General features: G+C 40.4%; 2 protein-coding genes and 1 pseudogene across 3 annotated transcripts in view; all 3 read left to right on the forward strand.

Annotated features, from left to right (window-relative positions):
- Positions 1–22,941, forward strand: part of LOC138846270 (zinc finger protein 585A-like) — a 216,848-nt gene extending 193,907 nt beyond the window's left edge. The window contains 4 exon segments of the mRNA XM_070061604.1: positions 18,087–18,213; positions 18,463–18,555; positions 19,734–22,145; positions 22,148–22,941. Of these exon segments, the coding sequence (XP_069917705.1) occupies positions 18,090–18,213; positions 18,463–18,555; positions 19,734–22,145; positions 22,148–22,443 (2,925 nt within the window). The 5' untranslated portion in view covers positions 18,087–18,089 and the 3' untranslated portion in view covers positions 22,444–22,941.
- LOC127490214 (estradiol 17-beta-dehydrogenase 11 pseudogene) lies at positions 14,813–15,590 on the forward strand (annotated as a pseudogene).
- A 222-nt stretch (positions 22,942–23,163) lies between the features above and the next one.
- LOC127490177 (dynein regulatory complex subunit 3-like) overlaps positions 23,164–27,691 on the forward strand; it is a 40,819-nt gene continuing 36,291 nt past the window's right edge. The window contains exons 1-2 of one of the 2 annotated variants that reach the window (XM_070061663.1): positions 23,164–23,673; positions 27,335–27,448. In XM_070061663.1, coding sequence (XP_069917764.1) covers positions 23,559–23,673; positions 27,335–27,448 — 229 coding nt within the window. In that variant the 5' untranslated portion in view covers positions 23,164–23,558. Of the gene's footprint in view, positions 23,674–23,744; positions 27,449–27,691 lie in introns of those variants that run through there. The other variant, XM_070061662.1, reaches the window with a different exon arrangement.

Below are 27,691 nucleotides of genomic sequence, written 5' to 3' on the forward strand. Positions count from 1 at the left end.
ACCTTTAATAGACTTTTTAATTATCCTCCCTACCTTTTGTTTCCTTTCCTTTGTGTCCAAAGCCTTTTGTTATTCAGTCCACTCTCCCTGCCTACATCTTGCTGCTGAGTATCTCTTACTCCAATTTCTAGGGAAATCAAGTGGCTGGTAATTCTTTCAACATACCACACAAAGGAATGCTCGATAAATGCTTATTAAAGGGACTGGTGCTGTGGCTAGGCAGGTAAAGCCACCGCCTGCAATGCTGGCATCCCATATGAGTACTGGTTCATGCCCTGGATGCTCCACTTCCAATCCAGCTCTCTGCTGTGGCCTGTGGCTTGGGAAAGTAGTAGATGGCTCAAGCCCTTAAGCCTCTGCACCTACATGGGAGACCAGAAGAAGCTCCTACCTCCTGGCTTCAGATTGGTACATTTCTGGCCACTGCTGCCAATTGGGGAGTGAACCAGCGGATGGAAGACCCCTCTCTCTCTGTCTCTCTGTCTCTCTCTGCCTCTCCTTCACTCTGTGTAACTCTGACTTTCAAATAAATATTTAAAGAAATGCTTATTAAATAAAGAAATGGAATGCCTTCCATAGCTAGGGTGAACATTTAACTTGTTTGGCCCAAGATGATTCTGGTTTATACATATCAACAGTGTATAATTATTAATATGCCCCTTTTATGATCAAACTTGTGTCAGAACAACAAATTACATATTCATTTAAGTGTGGCAGTCATCAAATAGATCTCTATTTCCTAGGCCCATCTATTAAGTATTTCTTGGAGCTCAGAAATCTTATTTATTTATTTTGTATATCTTCAAATATTCATTTAACTAAAATACTATCTCTGTCAAGATGCTGAATTTTAATTTCACATCAAATATGTTTCTTGCCCCATGAAGTTTTCCATCTGGCAAGAGAGAACAATCTACCCAAAGTATATTGCCTGACCTTGAAAATACTAGTGTGAAGTCAGTGGATAAAGATTTAACCACTCCTAATCCAGCAACAAATTTAATTCCATGAACTCTAATTCAGAGAAGTAATCATAAGCAAAGAACTTGATGTCACCCAGTTATCCATTTGAACTTCTACTTAAAAAATAAAACAATCCAGAAAACACACAACTAAGAATTCATAATGCATACATGCCATTTTTATATTAAACATAAGAAAAAATGACCATGGAATAATAGCAACTTTGAATCTCCTCCTTTTTCAGAAAAGTTATAATCATATGTGGTTCTCTACAGTGTAAATTATTGTAGGTACTCTTCTTCTCTCTCATTTTTTTTTTTGCCCTATGAGAAATTTAAGGTGTTAGAAACTGAGCCCCAAAAGAATGATTTTTTAAAATTAGTATTATATTTCATTGGCTTTTAGCTTAGACCTTTTTAATGATGTTGTCATGGGCTTTTTCTGAACTCTTTCCACTCAATTTCCTGTTTGAAAATTGATCATATTGACCCCAGAATTATTCTAAGGTATAAATGACATGATGTAAGACATTTAGCCGCTTAACCTGGCTCCTTGAAGATACTCAGCAATGTTGGCTCTGCATCCAGTTCCTCTGTTGGCCTCTGTACTTGGTAAATTAAAAGAAGGTGTAAAATGATTTGAAAAGAACAATCAATACAACACAAATAAAAATTGTATTCTCAGAACTGGATGTTAAACTGTGCCTTTTACACCTGCACTAAAAGTTACATTTTATTCATTGTCATTTATGATTTCAGAGAAGTTTCCAGGGACAATGCAGCAAATAAGATTTTTTCTGAAAGAAGACAGAGGTTATAAGAGAGTTAGGATTTGGGGTCAATTAGCAGCAGTGGTTGTCACTCTGTAAGATTTTGCTTCTGGGTCTGGCGCTGTGGTAAAACCACTGCTTAAGTGTCAGCATCCAATATGGGCGCCGGTTCAAATTCCAGCTGCTCCATTTCCCATCTAGCTCTCAGCTGTAGTCTGGGAAAGTGGTGGAAGATAACTCAAGTCCTTGGGCCCCTACACTCGCGTGGAAGAATTGGCAAAAGCTCCTGGCTCCTAGCTTTGGATCGGCTCTGCCCTAGCGGTTACAACAAATTTGGGAGTGAACCAGTAAATGAAAGACCTCTCACACACTCTCTCTCTCTCTACCTCTCTCTCCCTGTCTTTCACTTCCTGCCTCACCTTCTCTCATAACTCTGACTTGCAAATAAATAAATAAATACATCTTTAAAAAAAGAGGAGAGAAAATTCACATATAAAAAGAAAACATTTTGCTTCTGGAAAGGAAGGACACCAAATGATCCTTGAGATTTTGGGTTGGGAAGGACAGGAAAGAGGGACATAAACAAAAGCAAACACCCTCTGGTCATGGGCACCCACCCCAGACTGCAGCCCTGGGGGTGGGGGGCAGCCTGTGTCTCTAGGGATGCTGTGGCCTGGACTTCATTTCCCAGAGTTCCCAGGAGCTCAGGCGTATTCTGCGTTCCGAATGCCTGTGCGCATGCGCGTACTAGTGCCCGCCCATGGGCCTCTGAGTTGGGACCAGAGGGAGTTCATTCCCTGATCTGAGTCAACCCTGGAGGCTGTGCTGTGCCTTCTCTTGCATTTGCTGCATCTTCTGCTCTGCACGTGTGATCCCAGGCAGTTTCCAGGTGCTCACTCCGAGCCTGCCTCCTGCTGCTGCTTCCCTCTTCATCCTCCGCCTGTGGGTCCCACGTGCAGGGACTCTCTGCCCTGCACTCCCCGCTTCACTCCCCGTGTGTGCAGAAGAAAGAGTACCTGCTCCCGGGGCTTTCTGCAGCAGATTTGGGGTACAGGAAGGGTCGGGGACGCATGTGGGAGAAGGGTTTTCCTGAGAATTGAGCATCAAACTCAAGTTTCTTAGAATATTTATAGGCTCATCAGCATCATACCTCAGCTGTTACAGCATTGGTGGGTTTAAATGCAGCCTACATGACTTAGGACCACGTTTCCAATGGTTGGTGGGTCCAGTATGTTTGTAAAAAAAGATGCCAGGGACTGATTTATGACTGGAGTTTACAGAAGCAGAACTTAGGACATCTTCCCTCCCTAGACAAGATTTCAGTGGGCAGCTGTTTCACTCATTAATTGTGAGCATCCACTTTTCAAGGTTTGTGTTGGATGGGGTCCACTTTTCTTTCTTTGCCTCAGGTTGTGGCTGTATTTCTTCTACAAGGCCATGCAATCGTAGCTGATGATTTCTTTGGCTGCTTTTCTTTTTCTGTCTTCAGCTATTTCTTCTCCTGTTAGCAAGGCTGTCAACTGTTTTTACCTGCCACTGATCCCTTTGTAAAGTGAAAAGTGAACTAAAATTAATGCAAGTCTACTGTGTTGTCAATAACTGGAGCTATTATTTTAAAGATTTATTTATTCATTTGAAAGAGTTACAGAGAGAGAGGAGAGGCAGAGAGAGAAAGAGAGAGAGATGTCTTCCACCTGATGGTTCACTCCCATTTGGCGGCAATGGCCAGAGGTATGCTGATCCGAAGCCAGGAGCCAAGAGCTTCTTCCAGGATGGAGCTATTTTTCTTTTAATTATTTATTTATTTGGAAGACAGAGTTACAAAGTGGCAGAAGTAAAGATAGATGGCTCTAGCTGTGTTGATTCGAAGTCAGGAGCCAGGAGCTTTGTCCAGGTCTCCTACCCCTAGGTGCAGGGGATGAAGTATTTGGGCTATCTTCTACTGTATTTCCAGGCCACAGTAGAGAGCTGGATGGAAACTGGAGCAGCCATGATTCCAACCAGCGCCCATATGGTTTGCTGACTCTGTAGAGAATAGCATTTGTAGAGAGTAGACACTCTTGCCTCAGTGCTGCCCACTAACTGGAGTTATTTTAATCTGAGTTTGCATAACGTGGAGAATTACAACATCATAAATATAGAAAAGTGACAGTTTTTCTCCGCCCAGGTCTTTACAGTTACTGAATGATCCACTCATTATCTTACATTCCCCAGTGTTTAATTAAGAAGGCCAAATACTTTTCTTATTTTGGGTTCTGTGTTTAAACCCATGACATTTTTGTCATGGGAGGATATTCTACATTTTCATAGAGACTGGTCTGTGGAAGCATCTATAGAATTTATTAATGTGAGAATGGTAAGAAAGAAGAGGGGAAGAAAAAAATGCACCTCTCCCCCCCGCAGAGATGCCCACATAGTGTAGAAGGTGTGCCCTTGAAAACTTGCTGACTTTATGTGACAAACTGTGTTTGAATACTTCACATGTTCTTATAGATAGTTGTTGTCACCAAGTTACTGCTTTATTTATTTATTTGAAAAATCAGAAATACACAGAGAGAGGAAGAACGGCAGAAAGAGTGAGAGATGTCTTCTATCTGCTGTTCACTTCTGCAATTGGCCGCAAAGGCCGGAGCTGTGCCGGTCTGAAGCCTGGAGCCAGGAGCTTCTTCCAAGTCTCCCATGTGGGTGCAGAGACCCAAGGACATGGGCCATCCTCCACTGCTTTCCCATGCCAAAGAAGTGAGCTGGATTGTAGGTGGAGCAGCTGAGTTTCAAACCAGTACCCATATGGGATGCTGGCACTACAGGCAGTGGGTTTACTGGCTATGCCCCCAAGTTACTAATTTATGAAACTCATTTAGAACAATGAGGGCATCTAGAAAGTAAAAATAGAAACTGAATTCCAGTTTGAGGTATTAGGGTGACAGCATTTCTCCTCTTAACCCCAGTGTGTTTGAACTATTCTCCTGTGCACTTCCTATCACAGAGCTTGTGAATGGACAAGTAGTTTTGTGTTTTTGCTGGGAAGAGCTGCTTCACACCCATGAAACAACAGTAAAACCTTTTTCTGAGCAAACATGCTGTGTGCCTGTTAATAGGACTTGGAAGCAGCCAAGAATAGGATTCCTAGATTCATCTCCCTAACTGGCTGTCCTTGGCACATCAGTCCCTGCACTGCTGTCAGTTTTGGCAATGTACTCAAAATTTGTAAGAGACAAATATTTCATATGAAGTACATAATCTGGTAACATAGCAGTGATGGCTTTAAGGAAAGATGCCTTGTGAGGAAGCAGTCTGATGGTGTCCATTCATCTTCCCATTAATTACATTTATGATGTCTACCACAGGTTGGGAGAAAGGAATCCTCTTTCTGAATTGCATTAATGCGGGAACACTCATCTACAGTTTATCAAAGATTTTCTGTGTGAGAGAATTGCCAAAATACTACATTGTGTATGGTTTATTTTTATGATTTCTTTTATTTACTTGAAAGGCATATGTACCGAGAGAGAAGTTTAGGCTGAGAGATCTTCCATCAATAGGTTCACTTCCCAAATGGCTGCAATGGCTGTGGCTAGGCTAGGCTGAAGCCAGGATTTAGGAGTTTCTTCCTAGTCTCCACTTGGGGACAGGGGCCTAAGCACTTGGGCCGTCCTCTGCTCCTTTCCCAGGTGCATTAGGAGGGGGCTGAGTTGGAAATGGAGCAGCAGATCTTCAACCAGTACTGTGTGGGATGCTGGCACTGCAGGCAGCAGCTTAACCCACTATGCCCACCCGAGGTTGGTTTTTTCACAGGGAATGAACATTTTTTTTCCCTAACTCTCAAGATAAAGATTATAGTAGATAATAGAAAATGATGTTTGGTTATAATTTGAGTTTCATTAGCTTTTTCTTGAGTGTAGATTTTTGAAATTAGGAGTCCTACTATTCATCGTATGCTCTCCTTGCTTTGATAAAGTTTCTCCTATCTTTCTTTTAAAATAGTTTTAAAAATATGTTTTAAAAAAGGCTTACTTTGTGAATTTGAAAGGCAGAAGGGGAGAGAGAGAGAGAGAAGAAAGAAAGAAAGAGAGAGAGAGAGAGAAAGAAAGAAAGAAAGAAAGAAAGAAAGAAAGAAAGAAAGAGGAAGGAAAGGATAGGAAGAAGGAAAGGAGGAAGGAAGGAAAGAAGGAAGGAAGGAAGGAAGGAAGGAAGGAAGGAAGGAAGGAAGGAAGGAAGGAAGGAAGGAAGGAAGGAAGGAAGAAAGGGAGGGAGGGAGGGAGGGAGGGATCTGTTTTAAACTTCCCCCAATGGTTGCAGAACTTCCCACAGTGGTTGCAGTGGCCAGACAGCACCAGATTGAAGCCAAAGGCCTGGAACTCTTGGACTTCCATGAGTGGCAGGAACCCGACTTTTGGCCCATCTTCTGCTTCCTTTCCCTGGCATATTAATAGGGGACTGATTTGAAATGAAGCAGCTGGGACTGGAACTGGTGCTCATGGGATGCTGGCATTGTTGGTTATAAACCATGTAAGGCTGATCAGAAATTTCAAGTTGAAAGACCATATTGATTTATTGTTCTTTTAAAGATTTTGTTTTTGACAGGCAGAGTGTACAGTGAGAGAGAGACAGACAGAGAGAAAGGTCTTGCTTTTCCATTGGTTCACCCCCCAGTGGCTGCTGCAGCAGGTGCACTGCGGCCAGTGCACCGTGCTGATCCAAAGCCAGGAGCCAGGAGCTTCTGGGTCTCCCACATGGGTACAGGAGCCCAAGGACTTGGGCCACTTTCCACTGATATCCCAGGCCACAGCAGAGAGCTGGATCATAGAGCAGCAGCCAGGACTAGTACCAGTGCCCATAAAGGATGCTGGCATTCCAGGCCAGGGCATTAACTTGCTGCGCCACAGCACCTACCCCAATTTATTGATTTTTGAGCTGTGTATTTGATTAATCACTGCTAACCAATGAAGATAGTGCTGGAGGATATTTGTTCCTATTTTTATGCTGTTAAGTATGGAAGTGTTTTCCTAATTTCATTTTCAAATAGCTCATTGTTAGTATAATGGGATGCTTTTGATTTTAAAATGTTATTGAAATAATTTTTGATTTTAATGTGTACTAGGCATTCATTATTATAGGGTATACTGCACTATTTGATTAGATGAAAGTGATTATGCTAAACAACTATCGTTTCTGTTTCTTCTTCATGATTTGAGGCTACCAGCTCCTCTTCAGTTCTTTACAAAGGACCTAATATGGTATATTATCATCATCTAATGATTTTGTGGAACACCAGCAGTTACTTGTGAATCACTGTAGTTTGGTACCTGTCATCCAATCCTCATCTGTCCCTAGCCTCTACCCTTCTCTGACAAGAACAATTCTCTGTTTAGATGCATTAATTTTTTTTCACTTCCATATGTGATAAGGTACATGTGACATTTGTGTTTCTGTTTCTGGCTTATTTCAGTTAATGTAACAATATTTATTCTTTTTTGTGTCTAAATAATGATCCCTTGTACATTTTTTTATTCATGGACAGCTAGGTTGGTTCCAAATCATGGCTGCAGTGAACTGTGTTATACTGACAATGGGAAAATTGCTGTCTCTTTGATATGCTCTTTTCATTTCCTTATAATTTCCTTCTAATAAAATTTTCTTCTAATATATAGCGAAGAGCAAAATAATTCTGTCAAATGGTAGATTTATTTTTCTTTTTTGAGGAATGATCATTCTTTTCTCCATAACAGCTATACTAATTCATGTTTTCACCCTCCATGTGTGAGGATTTTCTTTTCCAATATCATCTCTAGGATTTGTCCTTTTTTGTCTTTTTGGAATAAGATGATAGGATATTGGGTTTTTGTTTTTTAATCAGTTTATTTGTTTATTAAAGATTTATTTATTTGAAAGGTGGAGTTACAGAAGGAAAGACACCATCTGCTGGCTCATACCCCAAAAATTTGCAACAACTGTGGCTGGGGCAGGCTGAAGTTAGGAGCTTCATTTAGGTCCTCCACATGAGAGGCAGGGGCCGAGTCCTTGGTCCATCTTCTGCTTTCCCAGGTGCATTAGCAGGGAGCTGAATTGGAAGTGGATTAGCTTGAATTCAAACTGCAACTCACATGGAATGGTGGCATCACAGGTGGCAGTTTAACCCATTTTGCTGCAATGCTAGCCCCTTTGTGAATTTAATTCCTCAAAAAGTGGTCAGTAGTTTTGCATCCATCTCACTTCCTTTCCTTTCTGTTATTATTCAACTTATTGGAGTCTTATTTTTGTCCCCACTATTCCTCTCAAATTGGTCTTCCCAAGGTCATTAGTGATATCTGTGTTGGTTACATGCAATGTATGCTTTAAATACCTCATTTACTGAGTGCACATCATTCATGTAGCACTTCACTGAAGTTCTACTATGCGCCAAATCCTCTTCTAAGCACAGAATACAGGCCACTTCTCTCTTAGGAGTTAATATGACAATATGCTAACAGGAAAATGTAAAATATAGTTTCCTTAAGAATAAGTTGCATTATGAAAGTGAAGCAGAGGGGCCGGCACTGTGATGTAGTGGGTAAAATTGCTGCCTACAGTACCAGCATCCCACATGGGTGCTGGTTCGAGTCCTGGCTGTTCAACTCTTTGCTATGGGCTGGGAAAGCAGTGGAAGATGGCCCAAGTGCTTGGGTCCCTGCACCCATATGGAGGACCTGGAGGAAGCTCCTGGATTCCAGTGTTGGATCTGTGCAGCCCCAGCTGTTGCAGCCATTTGGGGAGTGACCCAGCAGATAGAAGACCTCCCTCTCTATTTCTCTCTGCATAACTCCAACTTTCAAATAAATAAATCTTTAAAAAATATAACATGAAGCGGAGTAAGAGATTGAGAACAAAGTGGTTTGGAAGGCAGCATACATTTCTTTGCTCCCTCCTCAAACACTGCACCCTCACCATTCATCACCTCTCATCTCCTTGGCTTTTCTCTATCATTTCAATTACTCTGTTTCAGTTCATTTGCCAATTCTTCTGCCTAAAATTGGATGTGGATATTGCTCAGGTGTTTACCATTGCAGTGCTTGTCCTCCTACTTTACAAATATGTGTAGTGCCTGGGTAAACTCATCTACTCCTCATGACTTAATACTTATTATTTTGTTAAAGAAATTTACATTTATCCTGAACACAGAACTCATATATGCAACTATGACCATCACAGGTTCCTCAAAAGCAATATGAGAAAAATTAAAAGTAAAATTTGCTTTCCCTTTGTTAAAGCTTACCTCAGAATATATCACTGACATTCTTTTTTTAAATATTTTTTAATTTAGTAAATATAAATTTCCAAAGTACAGTTAATGGATTACAATGGCTTCCCCCCCATAATTTTTTTTCTTTTTTTGACAGAGAGTGGACAGTGAGAGAGAGACGGAGAGAAAGGTCTTGCTTTTTTTTTGGTTCACCCCCCCAGTGGCTTCTGCGGCTGGTGCACCACGCTGATCCAATGCCAGGAGCCAGGTGTTTCCCCTGGTCTCCCATGTGGGTGCAGGGCCCAAGCACTTGGGCCATCCTCCACTGCACTCCTGGGCCATAGCAGAGAGCTGGCCTGGAAGAGGGGCAACTGGGACAGAATCAGGTGCCCTGACCAGGACTAGAACCCAGTGTGCTGGCGCCGCAAGGCGGAGGATTAGCCTATTGAGCCACAGCACCGGCCACAGTTATCTTTCTTTTTTTTTTTTTTTTTTTTTTTAATTTTTTTTTTAAATTTTTTTTATTTTTGACAGGCAGAGTGGACAGTGAGAGAGAGAGACAGAGAGAAAGGTCTTCCTTTGCCGTTGGTTCACCCTCCAATGGCCGCCGCTGCAGCCGGCGCACCGCGCTGATCCGATGGCAGGAGCCAGGATCCAGGTGCTTTTCCTGGTCTCCCATGGGGTGCAGGGCCCAAGCACCTGGGCCATCCTCCACTGCACTCCCTGGCCATAGCAGAGAGCTGGCCTGGAAGAGGGGCAACCGGGACAGAATCCGGCGCCCCAACCGGGACTAGAACCCGGTGTGCCGGCGCCGCAAGGTGGAGGATTAGCCTATTGAGCCACGGCGCCGGCCCTACAGTTATCTTTCATTATTCACTTTTTTTTCATTATTCACTGCCCTGCAACTTGATTCATTCTTGTTTTTTTCTGGGTCCTGTGGAATGGTAGTAGGTTGCTTCTGGGATATCCTTTTTTGTGTTAGTAGATATTTGGTCATCTAAAATCATAGTTTTTAGTTTCTATATTTCTCTGCTAATCATGAGGACCTTCCAGATGACTGCAGAAAACACTGGCAGAAATGAGGATGTATAAATTTGCTAACAAAATTCCTCAGAGAATTTGATTTAAATTGTGGAATTTTACAACTGAGAGTTGCAGAGGTTGAAAATATCAGATCAAGGCCCTAATAGGCTTGATTTTTCCAGAAGCCTTTCTCCTGATGTGACAGACATATATATATATATCATTTAACCTGCTTAAAAGCACTTTCTTCAGATAGAGTCACATTGGTGGTTAGCACTTCAATGTTTGAGTTTTAGGGAGGCACATTTCAATCCATAACAGCAAAAGGGGCCCTGTGGTCTGCCTGATAGACAGCCAACTCTGGGGAGGACAGAAGTTTTGAAATGAGTGTAGGATTTCTTACAGTATTACTTTCAGTACTAACTCCATCAAAAGTTGTGCATTCATGTACACACAAACAAAAATACATATACACATTAATGCATTCTACAGTGGAAGTGCCTGATGGTTGTGTACAGGTAACATCAATATAATGCTTCATAAGATGCATATGATAGTCAATATTTATAATTGCTAAAAGATGAATACTGATGTGTGGAAAATAAAAGCTAAACCTTACCTTACAATATTGTAGCCTAGTCTACATAAAAGACATCTTCCTAAAACCTGTCACTGGCCCACACTGTGTCATAGTAGAATTAAGCCTCCACCTGCAGCACCAGCATTCCATGTGGGCACCAGTTTGAGTCCCTGCTTCTGCACTTCCAATCCAGCTCTTTGCTAATGGCCTAGGAAAGCAGTGGAATATAGCATGAATGCTTGGGCCCCTGCACCCACATGGGTGACCTGGAGGAAGCTGCTGACTCGTGGCTTCTGGCACCTGGCTTCAGATTGGCCCAGCTCCAGCCATTTTGGCCACTTGGGGGGTGAACCTGTGGGTAGAAGCCTCTCTCTCTTTCTCTTCCTCTCTATATCTCTAACTCTGTCTCACAATAAATATTTTTAAAAACTTTGCACATTTTAAATTTCTGATACTCTAAACTAGCACAGGACTACATTATACATTGGAAAGATACATTCAAAAATTATAAATCTAGTGCATTGCAACCAATTTTTAACAAATAGTTCTGATTTTCTCAGCGTCATGTACTAAATTAATGACATAATGAGTCATGGTAAGTTTTTCAGCTCTTTGAAAGGCAGTGCTATAAAGTGACAGAGGGAGAGATCTTCCTTCTGATTTGTTCACTCCTCAAATGGCTGCAATGACTGTGGCTAGGCCAGACTGATGTCAGGAGCTAGGGTCTTCTTCCAGGTCTCTCACATGGGAGCAGGAGCTCAAATAATTTGAGTCATCCTGTGCTGCTTTCCCAGACACATTAGCAGGGAACTGGATCAGTTTGGAGCATTAATGTCTATGATACTCTCCTTGCAGTTAAAAGAATTAGAACGCATCTCGATTATGGGTGGGCTAAGTACAACAGCTTCCAATTGTCCAAGGTTTGGACTAGATGGGTTCTAAGAAAGTTTGTTAAAATACTTATTAATAATAACTCTCAGTTTAAGCTTTTCTTACCATATTTTTATGTTTCCTGATGTTAATATCTATGGGAAAATTGGGTCTCTGGATTGCAATGGATGAAAGCATCCAGACTAACAGTAATAAAGTCAACAGGCAGCAGAATGGTGTCCTCTGAACTTAAATAGCTTTTCTTGTTTGCTAGAGGGTGACCTACTGTGTTACTCTGAGACACTTACATAGACAGTAGATACTGGAGCTGAAATAGAGTATGCCACATTTTGGTCCATCCTACATATAGTTTTTAAGGTTTATTTATTTGACAAGTACAGTTCAGACAGTGAGAGGAAGAGAAAGAGAGAAAGGTCTTCCATACACTGGTTCACTCCCCTAATGAATGCAACAGCTGGAGATGGGCAGATGCTAGGCCAGTAGCCAAGAGCTTCCAGGTCTTCCTCATAGGTGCAGGGGTCCAAGGCTATCTTCTCCTGCTTTCCCAGGCTATTGCAGAGAGCTGGATGGGAAGAGGAGCAGTGGGGACTAGAGCTAGTGCATATATGGGGTGCCAGCACTGCATGTGGAGGATTACACCACTTCACCACAGTTGCGGCCCCAGTCCATCTTTTATTAAGGAGACCTCAGCAACCATGCCCAAATTTTATTGTCCTATATTCATGGCCAATGTTCTAGCAGACAACATGGTTTGGAGAATTGTAGGCACAAGGTGTGTAGACTTCATTTCTCATACAGCATAGTTAATAACAAGATGCCAAGAGGGGAAATTACTTGCATCATAGTCCTTGAGAACTAATGATCATCATAGGTGATCTAAAGAATTTAGAAGGTTTGTGAGCCCCTAGAATGAAAAAGTCACTGAGAGCACAAGGACAGTTTCTAGAGTTTATTTTGATGGATTTTAGCCCCTTTCATCAGAGGGAGGCCCATATAAGCTGGATTGATTTGTAGCAAAGGTGACAATTAATTTTGTAAATGAGGTATGCATTGCACTAAAACCCAAGTAGGATGATTAGGCTTGTATGTACTTGAGAAGCCTGTCAGATCATCTCATTCATGGAGCTTGTCATCTATGTGATGCATGCTTGTGTTCCTGATAAGTGGTGGGTGTGGTTAATTTTTTTTGCAAAAATTCTGTTTGATGGCAAAGTCAATGAGGTGTCCATGTATACCTCAGAAGAAGTATCTTTTCAAGGTGAAGGCAAACTGAGACGGAGGGGCTTTTGGAAAAACTTTGAACAAAACACATTTGCCACACTTGTAATAGTTAAGACACATCATTTATCTATTGAGATGCATCAGATTTGTTAACATTAGGTATAAGGTACAGTGGACATGGTGGGTGGCATACAGCAGTATGATTTTAGTAATTATCATGAGGTGCTTTTTTTTTTAATAGATTTAGCAGATGAAATTGGGATGCCTAATGGGGAATAGCTGGAGTAATCTCCTTTTGGTTAAATAAATCTGAGGTAATAAATGTCAGTGTAAGAAGACATTGAGTTTTCTTTTATTGAGCCATCTTGGTTATTTTAATCTGGGATCTGTGAATTCTCATTTTCTCTAGTCAAATTGTAACTTAAAAAGTATTTTATTCCTCATCATGTTGGACTAACTCTGCTGCTTCTGGGATTTTTTTGTACATCTGACAATTGGAAATGGAGACAATAGTATAATTAAAATGAGATGTACCAAGTAAAGTATGTATTTTTCTTCTGATACGTATTTTGGAATTCTTCTAAAATTCCTTGTTAAATTTAGTTGAATCCCTGGTTAAGACTTTTGGAGCCACACTACTGAGTACACCTATGAAACTTTGTTCATAAATGCATATAGAACCTGGGAAAGTTGATGTATATCTTATGCTGTAGAGACATAAGATGGAACATCTTTTTTTATCCTTTTTCATTATAAAATTTAAAAACAAATTTTAGGTTTTCAATAGGATCAAATCATGATAAATTTAAATACAATTCCCAAGAATTCTTTCCACATTTGAATTTCTCCACTTATACTATGTTCCTTTAGGTTGTAAATATGTCAAGCATTAATGAGGAATTGATTACTATGTGGATATCTCTTGTGGTTAGACAAGTTCTGATGTATCCCCTCCATGTCCCAGGAGGCTGATTTTCTAGCTGATGTATGGATCATCTTCATTGCTTCTAATGGAGACGTGCATTGGTATCTGGGAATCTAGCCTCATCTGCCCATGATGTCAGCAGGTCAGGACCATGGGAAATCTCCTCTGGCCTCCTTCTCAGCATGTGCCATTCCAACCACTCCCACCATCTTCACAGAATTCCTGACTCTGGGGCTTTCCTCATATTGCTCAAGAACTGTGTGGTTGGTTTCTGTGTCTGTGGATGTTAGTGTGAGGGTGAAAGGAACCTTGGAGAGCAGGACAGGTGTCTGCTCTTGGTGGCATAGGTGACAGTCATAGATCTGAGGTGTTAAGTTATGTCATTCAGATGCACCCTGTAGATCTTGGCTGGCCTAGGAAGGGACACCAATGCCACATCCTCAGTTCTGGACCTGGAGAAAGGGTGAATAAGGTTGAGATTTTAAAGATATTTTTATCAAAAATTGGTGCACTGAAACAAGACCAATGTGTCTCCAGTTGTACAGAGGCAGCTACAAAAGTTCTGTAGAAAGACTGTTTCATCCAGAGCCAGCACTGTGGTGCAGTAGGTTAATCCTCCATGTGGGGTGCGGGCATCCCATATGGGCACCATTTCTAGTCCCGGCTGCTCTTCTTCTTATCCAGCTCTCTGCTGTGGCCTGGCAAAGCAGCAGAAGATGGCCCAGGTGCTTGGGCTCCTGCACCTGGGTGGGAGCCCAGGAAGAAGCACCTGACTCCTGGCTTTAGATCAGCACAGCTCCATCCATTGTGTCCATTTTGAGAGTGAAACAATGGAAGGAAGACATTTCTCTCTGCCTCTCTCTCTCACTGTCTGTAATTCTACCTGTCAAATAAATAAATAAAATTCTTAAAATAAGAAAGAAAGAAAGAAAGTCTGTTTCATCCAAGATGGCAATGTGATGGAGCTGGGTGTTCAGGCCATTTGAGATGAAACCTGTATGGGTGACTGTCAATTGCAGCTCTGTCACTGTTTTGAACTGTCACTCACATGGGATACAGGCAGCAGCTTTACCCACTAAGCCACAGTGCCAGTCCCCAAAATAACTTTCATTAATGTAAATTTTACTGAATGTAATTAATTTCAACAATAACAAAGTTTTACTCTTTTTTATTGTTACAATATCATTTAATAAAATTTTTGCAATGCTCCATTCCTGCTGACTACCTCCAAAGCATGGAATTGAGGAAACAGCTGCTGAATGCAGGAGACTGGGTGCCCAGGCTCATCCTTTTGTGGTTGACTGCAGTAACCAAGAAGATATTTACAGCTCTGCAAAGAAGGTAAAGGCAGAAATTGGAGATGTTAGCATCTTAGTAAATAATGCTGGTGTAGTCTACACATCTGATTTGTTTGCTACACAAGACCCTCAGATTGAAAAAGCTTTTGAAGTTAATGTGCTTGCGCATTTCTGGACTACAAAGGCATTTCTTCCAGCGATGATGAAGAACAATCATGGTCATATTGTCACTGTGGCTTCCGCAGGTGGACATACTGTGGTCCCCTTCTTACTGGCTTATTGTTCCAGCAAGTTTGCTGCTGTTGGGTTTCACAGAGCTTTGACTGACGAGCTGGCTGCCTTAGAAAGAACCTGAGTCAAGACGACATGTCTCTGCCCGAATTTCATAAACACTGGCTTCATCAAAAATCCAAGCACCAGCCTGGGACCCACCCTGGAACCTGAGCAAGTGGTAAACAAGCTGATGAATGGGATCCTGACAGAGGAGAAAATGATCTTTGTGCCGTCTTCTATACGCTTTTTAATGATATTGGAAAGGATCCTTCCTGAGCGTTTCCTGGCACTTGCAAAACGAAAGCTCAATGTTAAGTTTGATGCAGTAATTGGATATAAAAAGAAAGAATAAGTGTCTGGTCTTCCTGAACACTGATTCCCCACATTTAAGTGATTTCTCGTAACATTAATCAGTTTCAACGTTGGAAGTTCCCTTTTTCCTAATTGTCCTTTTTTCTTCAGTATCACCCTGACTATTCTCATTTATCTCCACTTTTTGTTTATCTGAAACATGATTTCCTGTATCACAGAAATGACCATAGGAATTGACTTTACAGAAAATGAGGAAAAGGAACAAAAACAATATGACAGTAATTCCTGGGGGAAAAAAAAATTTTTTTTTTGCAATGCTTTCATTAAACCAAAGATAACTTCTGATTAATCTCTGCCACTTAATAGAGGTGGGTTCAGTTGCCGTATATTTGCAGGTTTAAATGATTTTTCCTCCTTGAAATTTATGTTTTCTTTATTTATGTATTCATGATTCTTTATTCATTCTAGCACTCCGTTTTCTACAGTACAATGTAGAAAGAAAGCCATGAAATTTTCTTTTAAATCCTTGCATTTATGTTTTCTTCCAGGAATGATTCATGACACCTCCAGATATTTCAAAGAGCAGAGAAAATTAATACATCACCTGCAGATTGTGTACTTTTAAAAACATATTTATTTTATGCATTTGAAAGACAGAGTCACAGAGAGTAACAGAAAAAGAGAGAGAGAGAGTCTTGCATCTGCTGGTTCATTCCCCAAAAGGCCACAAAGGTCAGAGCTGAGCCAATCTATAGGCAAGAGGCAGGATCCTTCTGCATCTCTCACATAGGTGCATGGGTCCACACCCTTGAGTCATCCTCCAGTACCTTCCCAGTAATATTTGTAGGAGCAGGATTTGAGGTGGAGAAGCCAGGACTCAAACTGGCACTCATATGGGATGCTGGCTCTGAGGGCTGGGGCTTTATCCCACTGTGCAACAGCACTGGCCCTGTAAGTGTTTTTTTTTTTAATTATTCTCAGGTTGCTGTCAGTTTTCTTTTTAGATTTATAATAATTTGTTAATAAAAATGGGAAAATAAAGATAAATTTTATTCTTAGGGAATATATAAAAACAAGACAAATGAATTTGTCATGACTATCAAGCATTGAAGTAATCTAACATAAGGCAATTTGGTCTCATCTTTCTGTTGCCATAGCAAAATACATATTATTTATATTTTTAAATGAGGCTTCAAGGATAATATTCGAAATTGGGGGTCATGATGTCAAATACAGTCATTATTGTTATATAGATGATGTAGTGGGCAGTGTTTCAGTACCACCATGGAAATAAACACTGAACATTCTGCAAGGGTAAGAGTTAGCTAGTGCTAAAACACAAATCAGTTGCATTTATTTTTTTAATTGTTAGAGTAATGCAGACCTTCATAATTGGGGGAGCTGACCTTGATTCAGAGATAGCATAAGGGCTGTGTGAGGAAAAAAAATCTATTGCAGGTTCTTTTATGTTTTACGTTTTTATTTAAAAATTTATTTTTTATTTGAAAGTCAGAGTTACAAAGAGAGAGAGGCAGAGAGAGAGAGAGAGTAGAGATCTTCATCTGCTGGTTCACTCCCTGGCTGCCCACAATGCCCGGAGCTGTGCTGATCTGAAACCAGGAGCCAGAGCTTCTTCTCAGTCTCCCACATGGGTTAAAGGACCCAAGGGTTTGGTTCTTCTTCTACTACTTTCCCAGGTCATAGCAGAGTGCTAGATCAGAAGTGGAGCAGCTGGGTCTAGAAATGGCACCCATATGAGATGTCAGCACTTTAGGCAAGGGTGTTAACCCACTGCACCACAGCTCTGGCCCCAAGATTTATTTATTAACTTATTTGAAAGGCAAATAGAGATATGGAAGGATGGGTAGTAAGAGATACCTTCCATCTACTGGTTCGTTCACAAAATGACCACAGGCATCCCATGTGGAGCACCAAGGACTCAAACGGTTCACATTGGGATGCCTGAATTGCAGGTGGAGGGTGCAGGCTTATCTGCTGCACCATAATACTGGTGCCTACTCTGTTCTCAAACAAATCTCTCTGCATTTCCCTCAGTCACAAATGCAGATTATAGTACAGAATTTCTCAAGGAAATTTCTTTGGAAATTTGATGCAGAGATAGAGTATCTGAGCTGGCTTCATAAACACTAAGTTAAGTCTGTAATGTCTCAATTTAAAATATTTTTTTCTCTGCCATAATTGCATTTACTGTGCATGGTGTTTTCCTGGAAATTCTTCTCTGTTCAATCTCTTCATAGCTTCCCTGATGGTTTCTTGTCTTTTTCCCTGAATACTTCTACATTCTTCTGAACATTGCTCATTCCAGAGTGACTATTGTCCCCCTTTCAGCCTCCTGTGCAATTGCCCTTGACATAGTCTGGCCTTTCTGAACAGAAATTCCTGTTTCCCTCCAGCTTGGGCATTTTTCACAGCCTTTATACCACAGGTTTGATCCCCTGTTGAATGCTTCTGTGTGGCTGTCCAAATGCTCAACAAATCTGAAATGAAATGGCATCCTTCCTTCTTCCTCCATATGCATGCAGAAGTTATACAACTGCCATTTTTTGTTATGTGACAGAGTTGACATGTTGACCAGGAGTGTTCTATCACAGGTGATGATAACATTTGAAGACCTGGCTGTGTACTTTACCTGGGAGGAATGGCAGAACATGAACCAAGCTCAGAAAATCCTGTACAGGGATGTGATGCTGGAGACCTACAGCAGCCTGTTCTCCTTGGGTGAGTGACACTCATCACATGCCCAGTGGTAACATTTTGTCACTATTTGACAAATAAGTGAGCACTATTAATAAACTTTATAAATGAGGGACAGGAATAGAATTTGAGTCCATGAAGAATCTGATTATATACCATCTGAGAAGGAATTCAAATTGGAACATTTGTTGCATAGCTCCTGGACCATGCTGTTCACCTTTAATTAACCCAAGATAGTGATTTCACAAAGTGTTACATTATTTCCATTACTAGGGCACTGCATGACCAAACCTGACTTGATCTTGAAGTTGGAGCAAGGAGCAGAGCCCTGGATGGGGGAAGAATGCTTACATCATAGCCTCCCAGGTGAGTGTGTACATAATGGTCAGGGAGGCCAAAGTAGAATCATTGCAGCAGATGTTGAGTGGTGGTCTTTCTCTTAATTTTTTCCAAGTCTTACTTCAGACACAGTTATTCTACAGTATCTATGGAGATCAGTATCTCTGGTAAAGGCAAAGGAAATGAAGTTTCATGTGTAAATCGGCAACTGATCAAAATCTCCAGAATTGCATATTATCACAGAGGAGTGTTTATGTAAAAAATGAAAGGAGGTCACCAGGAATGACAACTGCACAATGAGATAGAAATAAATTTTGAAGAAATTAAGCAGATTCTGGTCTGCAGAAACAAATTCTTTAAATTGCTTGTGAATGTATACCGAAGGTGGTATATTGGGACTTTCTGTAACTATTGTAGTTCTCAGAGGCTGAGGATATCAGATTTCCTTAGAAATATGGGGAAACTGTAATAGAGTGCAGATAAAACAGTTTTTCATTAGAAAAATCCCACAAATGCTGTTTCCCTGGGAAGACAGAACATGAGACAACCACAGATGCAAATCTTGTCCCTTAAATGTGATCCTGCTTGGAATACAGACACATTAAACTCTTCTCCACCTGCAAGAAAATGATCCAGCAAAAGTTTCCCATATTGATGTTTGAAATATCAGAGAAGTACAAAACAGACAATTTTAGAAAAATGAACTGGAATGAATAGGACAAGGAAAAATTGATTTCTTGGCAATAGCTGATTATTTTTACCAAACATATGTCCTTTCTTTAAAATCTTATATAGTTGTTTCACCTTTGTGAAAGGCAGAAAGTCAGTGAGAGGAGAAACAGTGAGAAAGAGATTTCCTATTAGCTACCTCCCCAGATACCTGCAGCAGTTAGGTCTGACTAATTTGAAGCCAAACGCCTGGCATTCCAACTATTCCAATCTGATGTATCACAGGGTCCCAAGCACAAGAACCATTATCTCCTGCCCCCTGGTATACATTAGTAGAGAGCTGTATTTGAAGCAGAGTATCCTGGGCTTAAATTGGCACTGTGTTTGGATGCAGACATTCCAAGCAATGACTTGTATTCATTTTGTTAATTCTATCCCTCTTAAATACAAGTAACTTCATTCCTTTTACATGAGTATGCCAGGAAAAAGAATTATATTTGATTTATTGACAGCACCATTTTTTTTTCTCACTTCAGTTGCCACGAAAAGGGATGACCTGATTAGGAAAAACCAGAAAAGTCAGGACAAAAATCTGAACCAGAATGTTATGAAAAACAATAAGACATCAACTCCCAAGATCATTGAATTAAGAAAAACACTTCGTTTAAGTTCAAACCATATTCCAAAACTGAGTATCAAAAAGAGAATCTATTCAGGAATGAAACCTGAAGAATGCAATGTATGTCACAATGTGTATCTGCACTGTGGGCCTGTTCAACTACAAACTGGAGAAAAATTTGATGCTACTAATGTGCCTGGGAATGCTCTCCAGATCTGTGAGGCTCTTAATCAACAGCACAAAAATCAGACTGTGCAACAGTCATTTGAACCAATCAGAAAAGGCAAAGTCTTCAAAAGGAAAAATATATTTTGTCAATCTGAGAGGCATTTTATGGTAGAAAGTAAGAAGTCAACTGCCAATATTGGCAAGACAACTCAAATAGAACATGATTTCCATAAAAATTCTAACCTCAGTATGCATCAACAAAGTCCCAGAAGAGAGAAAGTTTATGAATATAGTAGTTCTTTGGAACCTGTCATTGATCAATCACCTCTTAAAATAAATCATAGACCACATATAGGGAAGAAACCCTATGCATGTAAGCCTTGTGGAAAATCATTCAGTTATAAATTCTGCCGTGCAATTAATTACGGTACTCACGTAGTGGAAAACTCTCATGTGTTTAATGAACATGGAGAAGCCACTTACCAGAAGTCACATCTCATAAATCATCAGAGAATTCACTCAGGTGAGAAACCTTATGAATGTAATGACTGTGGAAAATACTTTGGTCAGAAGTCACACCTCATAAAGCATCAGATAATTAACACAGGGAATAAACTTTATGAATGTAATAACTGTGGAAAAGCTTTTGGCCTAAAGTCACACCTCATAAATCACCAGAGAATTCACATGGGAGAGAAACCTTATGAATGCAGTGACTGTGGAAAAGCCTTTCACTATAAATCAATCCTCACAAAGCATCAGAAAATTCACACAGGGGATAAGCCTTATGAATGTAATGACTGTGGAAAAGCCTTTGGCCGGAAGTTCCATTTCATAAATCATCAGAGAATTCACACAGGGGAGAAACCTTATGAATGCAATGACTGTGGAAAAGCCTTTCGCTGTAAATCAGTCCTCACAAATCATCAGAGAATTCACACAGGGAAGAAACCTTATGAATGCAATGAGTGTGGAAAAGCCTTTGGCCAGAAGTCACACCTCATAACACATCAGAAAATTCACACAGGGGTGAAACCTTATGAATGCAGTGACTGTGGAAAAGCCTTTCGCTGTAAATCGGCCCTCACAAAGCATCAGAGAATTCACACAGGGGATAAGCCTTATGAATGTAATGACTGTGGAAAAGCCTTTATGTGGAAGTCTTGTCTCATCCTACATCAGAGAATTCACATTGGGGAAAAACCTTATGAATGCAATGACTGTGGTAAAGCCTGTAGCCAGAAGTCAAACCTCATAACTCATCAGAAAATTCACACAGGAGAGAAACCTTATGAATGCAATGAGTGTGGCAAAGCTTTTGGCCAGAAGTCACACCTCATAACTCATCAGAAAATTCACACAGGGGTGAAACCTTATGAATGCAGTGACTGTGGAAAAGCCTTTATGTGGAAGTCATGTCTCATCCTACATCAGAGAATTCACACGGGGGAAAAACCTTATGAATGCAGTGACTGTGATAAAGCCTTTGGCCAGAAGTCACATTTCATAAATCATCAGAGAATTCACACAGGGGAGAAACCTTATGAATGCAATGAGTGTGGGAAAGCCTTTGGCCAGAAGTCACACCTCTTAAGGCATCAGAAAATTCACACAGGGGAGAAACCTTATGAATGCAGTGACTGTGGAAAAGCCTTTGGCCGGAAGTCCCATTTCATAAATCATCAGAGAATTCACACACGGGATAAGCCTTATGAATGTAATGACTGTGGAAAATCCTTTATGTGGAAGTCACATCTCATCCTACATCAGAGAATTCACATGGGGGAAAAACCTTATGAATGCAATGACTGTGGTAAAGCCTTTGGCCGGAAGTCACAGCTCATAACTCATCAGAAAATTCACACAGGAGAGAAACCTTATGAATGCCATGAGTGTGGGAAAGCCTTTGGCAAGAAGGCATACCTCATAAATCATCAGAGAATTCACACAGGGGAGAAACCTTATGAATGTAATGACTGTGGAAAAGCCTTTGGGAAGAAGTCACACCTCATAAATCACGAAAGAATTCACACAGGAGAGAAACCTTATGAATGTAATGACTGTGGAAAAGCCTTTCGCTGTAAATCAGCCCTCACAAAGCATTAGAGAATTCACACAGGGAAGAAACCTTATGAATGTAATGACTGTGGAAAAGCCTTGGCCGGAAGTCCCATTTCATAAATCATCAGAGAATTCACACAGGGGAAAAGCCTTATGAATGTAATGACTGTGGGAAAGCCTTTATGTGGAAGTCACATCTCATCCTACATCAGAGAATTCACACGGGGGAAAAACCTTATGAATGCAATGACTGTGGAAAAGCCTTTCTTAAGAAGTCATCTCTCATCCTACATCAGAGAAGTAATACAGAGGAGAAACCCTATGAATACAATGACAGTGGGAAACCATTTGGTCACAAATCAAGCCTCATAAGTCATCAGAGAATTCACACAGCGTAGAAAGATTATGAATGTAATGACTGGAAAAGCCTTTCTGAGTAAGTCAGCTCTAGCACCCATATCAGAGAATTCACACAGGGGAAAAACCTGATGAATGTAAAGACTGGAAAAGTCTTTACCCATAAGTCAAACCTCAAAAGGCATCAGAGAAGTCACACAGGGGATAAACCTTCTGAATGCAATGACTTGGAAAAGCCTTTGGCCAAAAGTCAAGCCTTGTAAATAATTAGAGAAGCCATACAGGAGAAACCTTATGAATGTAATGACTGTGGAGAAGTTTTCTTTGCAAATTTCTATGCAATTCAGAGCTCAATGAACATCAAAGAAGTCACAGGAGAGAAAATTTATGATGGCAATGACTGTGCAGAAGCCTCTTCATATGACAAACATCACAAAGCATCAGAGAATTCACATGGGGAGAAATGTCATGAATAATGATAGTAGAAAGCCTTTTGTTATAATTTTCAACTAATAAAACATCACAGAATTAACAGGGAATTTTCCACACAATTGCCTTTTTGTGCAAGTTCCTTTTCATTAAATAACAGAATCCATCAAGGGAGAACAATAAGATTATAGTCAGTGTGGATATGCCTTTGGTGCCAATTATACCTCATCAAGCATAACAGAATTCACATGGGGAAAATCTTATGAATGTAATGACTCAAAGTCTTTTACCATAACTTAGCCCACATTGCACATCATCAAATTCATACAGGGAAAAAAACCTTTGAAAGTAATCTTGTGGAAAAGCCTTTACTTAGAAGTCATAGCCCACAAGACATCAGAGAATTCACATGGGGGAGAAATCTTATGAATGTAATGAGTGTTGGAAAGCTTTGCCAAAATCTCAGGTACAACATTAGAGAATTCACAAAGTGGAGATCTCATGAATGAAATAAATGTGGGAAAGCTTTTTGTCATAGGTCATACCTCATAATCCATCATCTATTTTGAATGGGAGAGACTTTGAGAATATAATAAGGGGTTGGCTCTGTGGCTCATTTGGTTAATCATCCCCCTGTGGTACCGGCATTTCATATGGGCACCAGGTTCTAGTACTGGTCACTCCTTCCAGTCCAGGTCTCTGCTGTGGCCTGGGAAGGCAGTGAAGGATGGCTCAAGTCCTTGGGCCCCTGCACCAGCATGGGAGACCAGGAGGAAGCACCTGGCTCCTGGCTTTGGATCGGCATAATTCCAGCTGCAGCAGCCATTTGGGGGAGAACCAATGTAAGAAAGATTTTTTCTCTGTCTCTCTAACTCTATCTGTCATAGAAAGAGTGAGAGAGGTAGGGAGGGAGGGAGGGAGGGAGAGAGAGAGAGAGAGAGAGAGGGAGAGAATGTATATATTGAATGTGGAAGAGTTTCCCTTCAAATAATGTAAGTATTAGGACAAAATTTTCTGCTGGAAATCACATCTTATCCAACAGGGACGCATGTAACGGAGAAAGCTTATAAATATTAATAGTGTTAAAAAAGCATTTGTCACAAATCTATCATACATCAGAGAATTCAGATGGGGATTTCTTTTTTTTAACTTTTATTTAATAAATATACATTTCCAAAGTACAACTTTTGGATTATAGTGGCTTTTGTCCCACATAACCTCACTCCCACCTTCAACAATCGAACCTCCCACTCCCTCTCCCATCCCATTCACATCAAGATTCATTTTCAATTATCTATATACAGATAAATTTAGTATATACTAAGTAAAGATTTCAACAGTTTGCACCCACAGAGAAACACAAAGTATAAAGTACTGTTTGAGTACTAGTTATGCCATTAATTCACATAGTACAACACATTAAGGACAGAGATCTTACATGGGGAGTAAGTGCACAGTGACTCCTGTTGTTGATTTAACAATTGACACTCATAAATAGATGTCAGTAATCAACCGAGAATCTTGTCATGAGCTACCATGGCTATGGAAGCCTCTTGAGTTCACCAACTCTGATCTTTTTTAGACAAGGCCATAGTCAAATTATAGGTTCTCTCCTCCCTTCAGAGAAAGGTACCTCCTTCTTTGATGGCTCATACTTTCTGCTGGGATCTCACAGAGATCTTTCATTTAGGTCACTTTTTTTTTTTGCCACAGTGTCTTGGCTTTCCATGCCTGAAATACTCTCATGGACTTTTCAACCAGATATGAATGCCTTAAGGGCTGATTCTGAGGCCAGAGTGCTGTTTAGCAGGACATCTACCATTCTATGAGTCTGCTGTGTATCCTACTTCCCATGTTTTATGGTTCCCTCCTTTTTAATTCTATCAGTATTAGCAGACACTATTGTTTATATGATCCCTTTGACTCTTAGACCTATCATTACGATCAATTATGAACTAAAAGTGATCACTTTGACTAGTGAGATGGCATTGGTACATGCCACCTTGATGGAATTAAATTTGAATCCCCTGGCATGTTTCTAACTATACCATTAGAGGTAAGTCCAGTTGAGCATGTGCCAAACTGTACCTGTACTCCCTCTCTTATTCCCACTCATATTTAACAGGGTCACTCTTCAGTTAAACTTAAACACCTAAGAATAATTGTGTGTTAAATAAAGAGTTCAACTAATGGTATCCAGTACAATAAAAAAAAAAAAAGTAATAAAGTAGTAAGATTTCCCTCGAAAGTCAGGACAAGTGATGATCAAGTCATTGTTTCTCATAGTGTCCATGTCACTTCAACAGGTTTCCTTTTTGGTGCTCGGTTGTCACCGATAAGGGAGAACATATGATATTTGTCCCTTTGGAATTGGCTTATTTCACTCAGCATGATGTTTTCCAGATTCCTCCATTTTGTTGCAAATGACTGGATTTCACTGTTTTTGACTGTTGTATAGTATTGTATAGAGTACATGTCCCATAATTTCTTTATCCAGTCTACTGTTGATGGGCATTTGGGTTGGTTCCAGGTCTTAGCTATTATGAATTGAGCTGCAATAAATATTAAGGTGTATATAGCTTTTTTGTTTGCCAATTTCATTTCCTTTGGGTAAATTCCAAGGAGTGGGATGGCTGGGTTGAATGGTAGGGTTATATTCAGGTTTCTGAGGAATCTCCAGACTGACTTCCATAGTGGCTTGACCAGTTTGCCTTCCCACCAAAAGTGGGTTAGTGTCCTTCTTTCCCCACATCCTCTCCAGCATCTGTTGTTGGTAGATTTCTGAATGTGAGCCATTCTCACCGGGGTGAGGTGAAACTTCTTCTTGCCCAATGGGTTTGGCTATAACTTCCAGTACTATATTGAATAGCAATGGTGAAAGTGGGCATCCCTGTCTAGTGTAATGAATGTGGAAGACATTTTCTGGGAATTCAGGCTTGTATGAATATAGAATTCACAACAGGTCATATTGTTTGAATGCTGTAAGTATGAACATTCCATTAGCCAGAAATTAGACATCAACAGACTTCAGAGAATTCATAAAGTGAAAAATCAATGTAATGAATGTGAAAAAAATCCTTCTGCTATAAGTCAGTCTTCTATTCACACGAAGAGGCTCAGAAGTGAGAAAACTTGCAAAAAAAGAAAAGTTTTATACGACCAGTCACCTCTAGATGGTAAACTGATAACTCACACAAAGGCATATGAATGTAATGGAATTGGGAGTACCTTTACTGTAAAGCAAATTTCCAGAAAACAAGATTACATTTACAGAAAAGTCTCTGAAACTGTGAAGTGTCTGGAGGAATTGTTTTTTTGGAATCACACCTCAGCAAGTGTGATGAATTGCCATGAAGACTGGTTAACCATTCTTGAGAGATTCTTTCTCTTATACTACCTTCATTTTTTAGTTTCCCATTATTATGAATGGAACCAGACAAATGAACTGTGTTTTCATGTATAAAGTTTGCTGACAAATATTCAACACTTGCAGCAGTTGATACAACAGTTATTTCAACAGTTTTTTGAAATGCCGTCTTAATCAATTATAAATTTATTTGTTGTACATTAGTTTTGATGTCTGTGCATGATTTTTGCCCAACATTATTGTAGTGCAAACGAGTGATGTTGATATAGGGTAAGTTAGATAGTTTAAGTTCATGATCTGGAAGCCACACTTTACCCACCCTATGCTCCTATATCCATCTACCTGTCAGTCAGATAACCCCTTCTCCAGGAAATATTTCTCCTTACCCAGAACATGGAGGTGGTACCCTGTGCTTTCTAATCACCTATAAGTTTGGGTAAAGAGGAGGTGGGATCTTCTCCTGGAGCAACAGCCAGCAGGGCATGAAAATCACTTTCATCTTCTCTGGCCCACTCTCCAAAGAAAGTCCTCATGTGCCTCTGTATTTTCTTCACTCAGAACTCAATTTCCACAATATTGCTAAGCTCTCACCTAAATACGTGTTTTTATCATGGAAACTATGAATATTATGTTTGAAAAAATTTACATATGTGCTTATGTTGAAGACTTTGAAATGAGTTAGCGTGGGTTTACCATGTAACCCTGGCTATAATCACAAGTGCCAATAAAGTCACTCATGTCACTCAGCTCCATCACTTTCTAATTCATGACCCTGGACTGCCTCTCTGAGCCTGTTGGATCTCCCCTCCTGCTCAGTGAGGCCTCAAATTAACTAGTTACACACTGCTGAGAGATGGAATCATCACAAAAATGTGGAGATAGCATGGACCATAACTGGAAACAATCCTTGGTCCAATGTAGGCTTTGTTCCTAGTCTGCCCCATGAGATCTAGCCACTACCTCCACACCCACTGTCTGCATCACTCATGGAGAAGCAGGGTTCTTCATGGGGACACAAAACATGATACTTATCATATTCCTAGGACACACCATTGACAGTTCATATTCTACAACTGGTGGATCACATCCCTTTCAAAATTCTGACCTATATACTCCTTTACTTTTTTTCCCACTAGGTTATATGAATCTACCTCCAGTACCTACACCCCCTCAGACTATTATCAGTGGAGGAGACCAGCACAACACATCCTCTTATTCAGTATATATGGGAGAACTCATGTCAATGCGAGGTAAAAGTTGCTGCCTTTCTCAAACACTGATCTTGCTAGAGGCTTTGTTTTGGCTGTACCCTGGTAAGGTTAATTGCAATCAGAGGTTTCTCTTTTTTTCTGCAAGACTCCTATATGTTAGCATTAATAGGGTATGATTCCTGTTATAGGGTTGGAGCTCCCATTACCCACCACTATCGTCTCAGACAGGATGTGGCCAAAGACTGCTCAGCGGCTTTTTAGAGATTTTTTTTGTTTTGTTTT

Source organism: Oryctolagus cuniculus, chromosome 17 (assembly GCF_964237555.1).
Source record: "Oryctolagus cuniculus chromosome 17, mOryCun1.1, whole genome shotgun sequence".
Lineage (NCBI taxonomy): Eukaryota > Metazoa > Chordata > Mammalia > Lagomorpha > Leporidae > Oryctolagus > Oryctolagus cuniculus.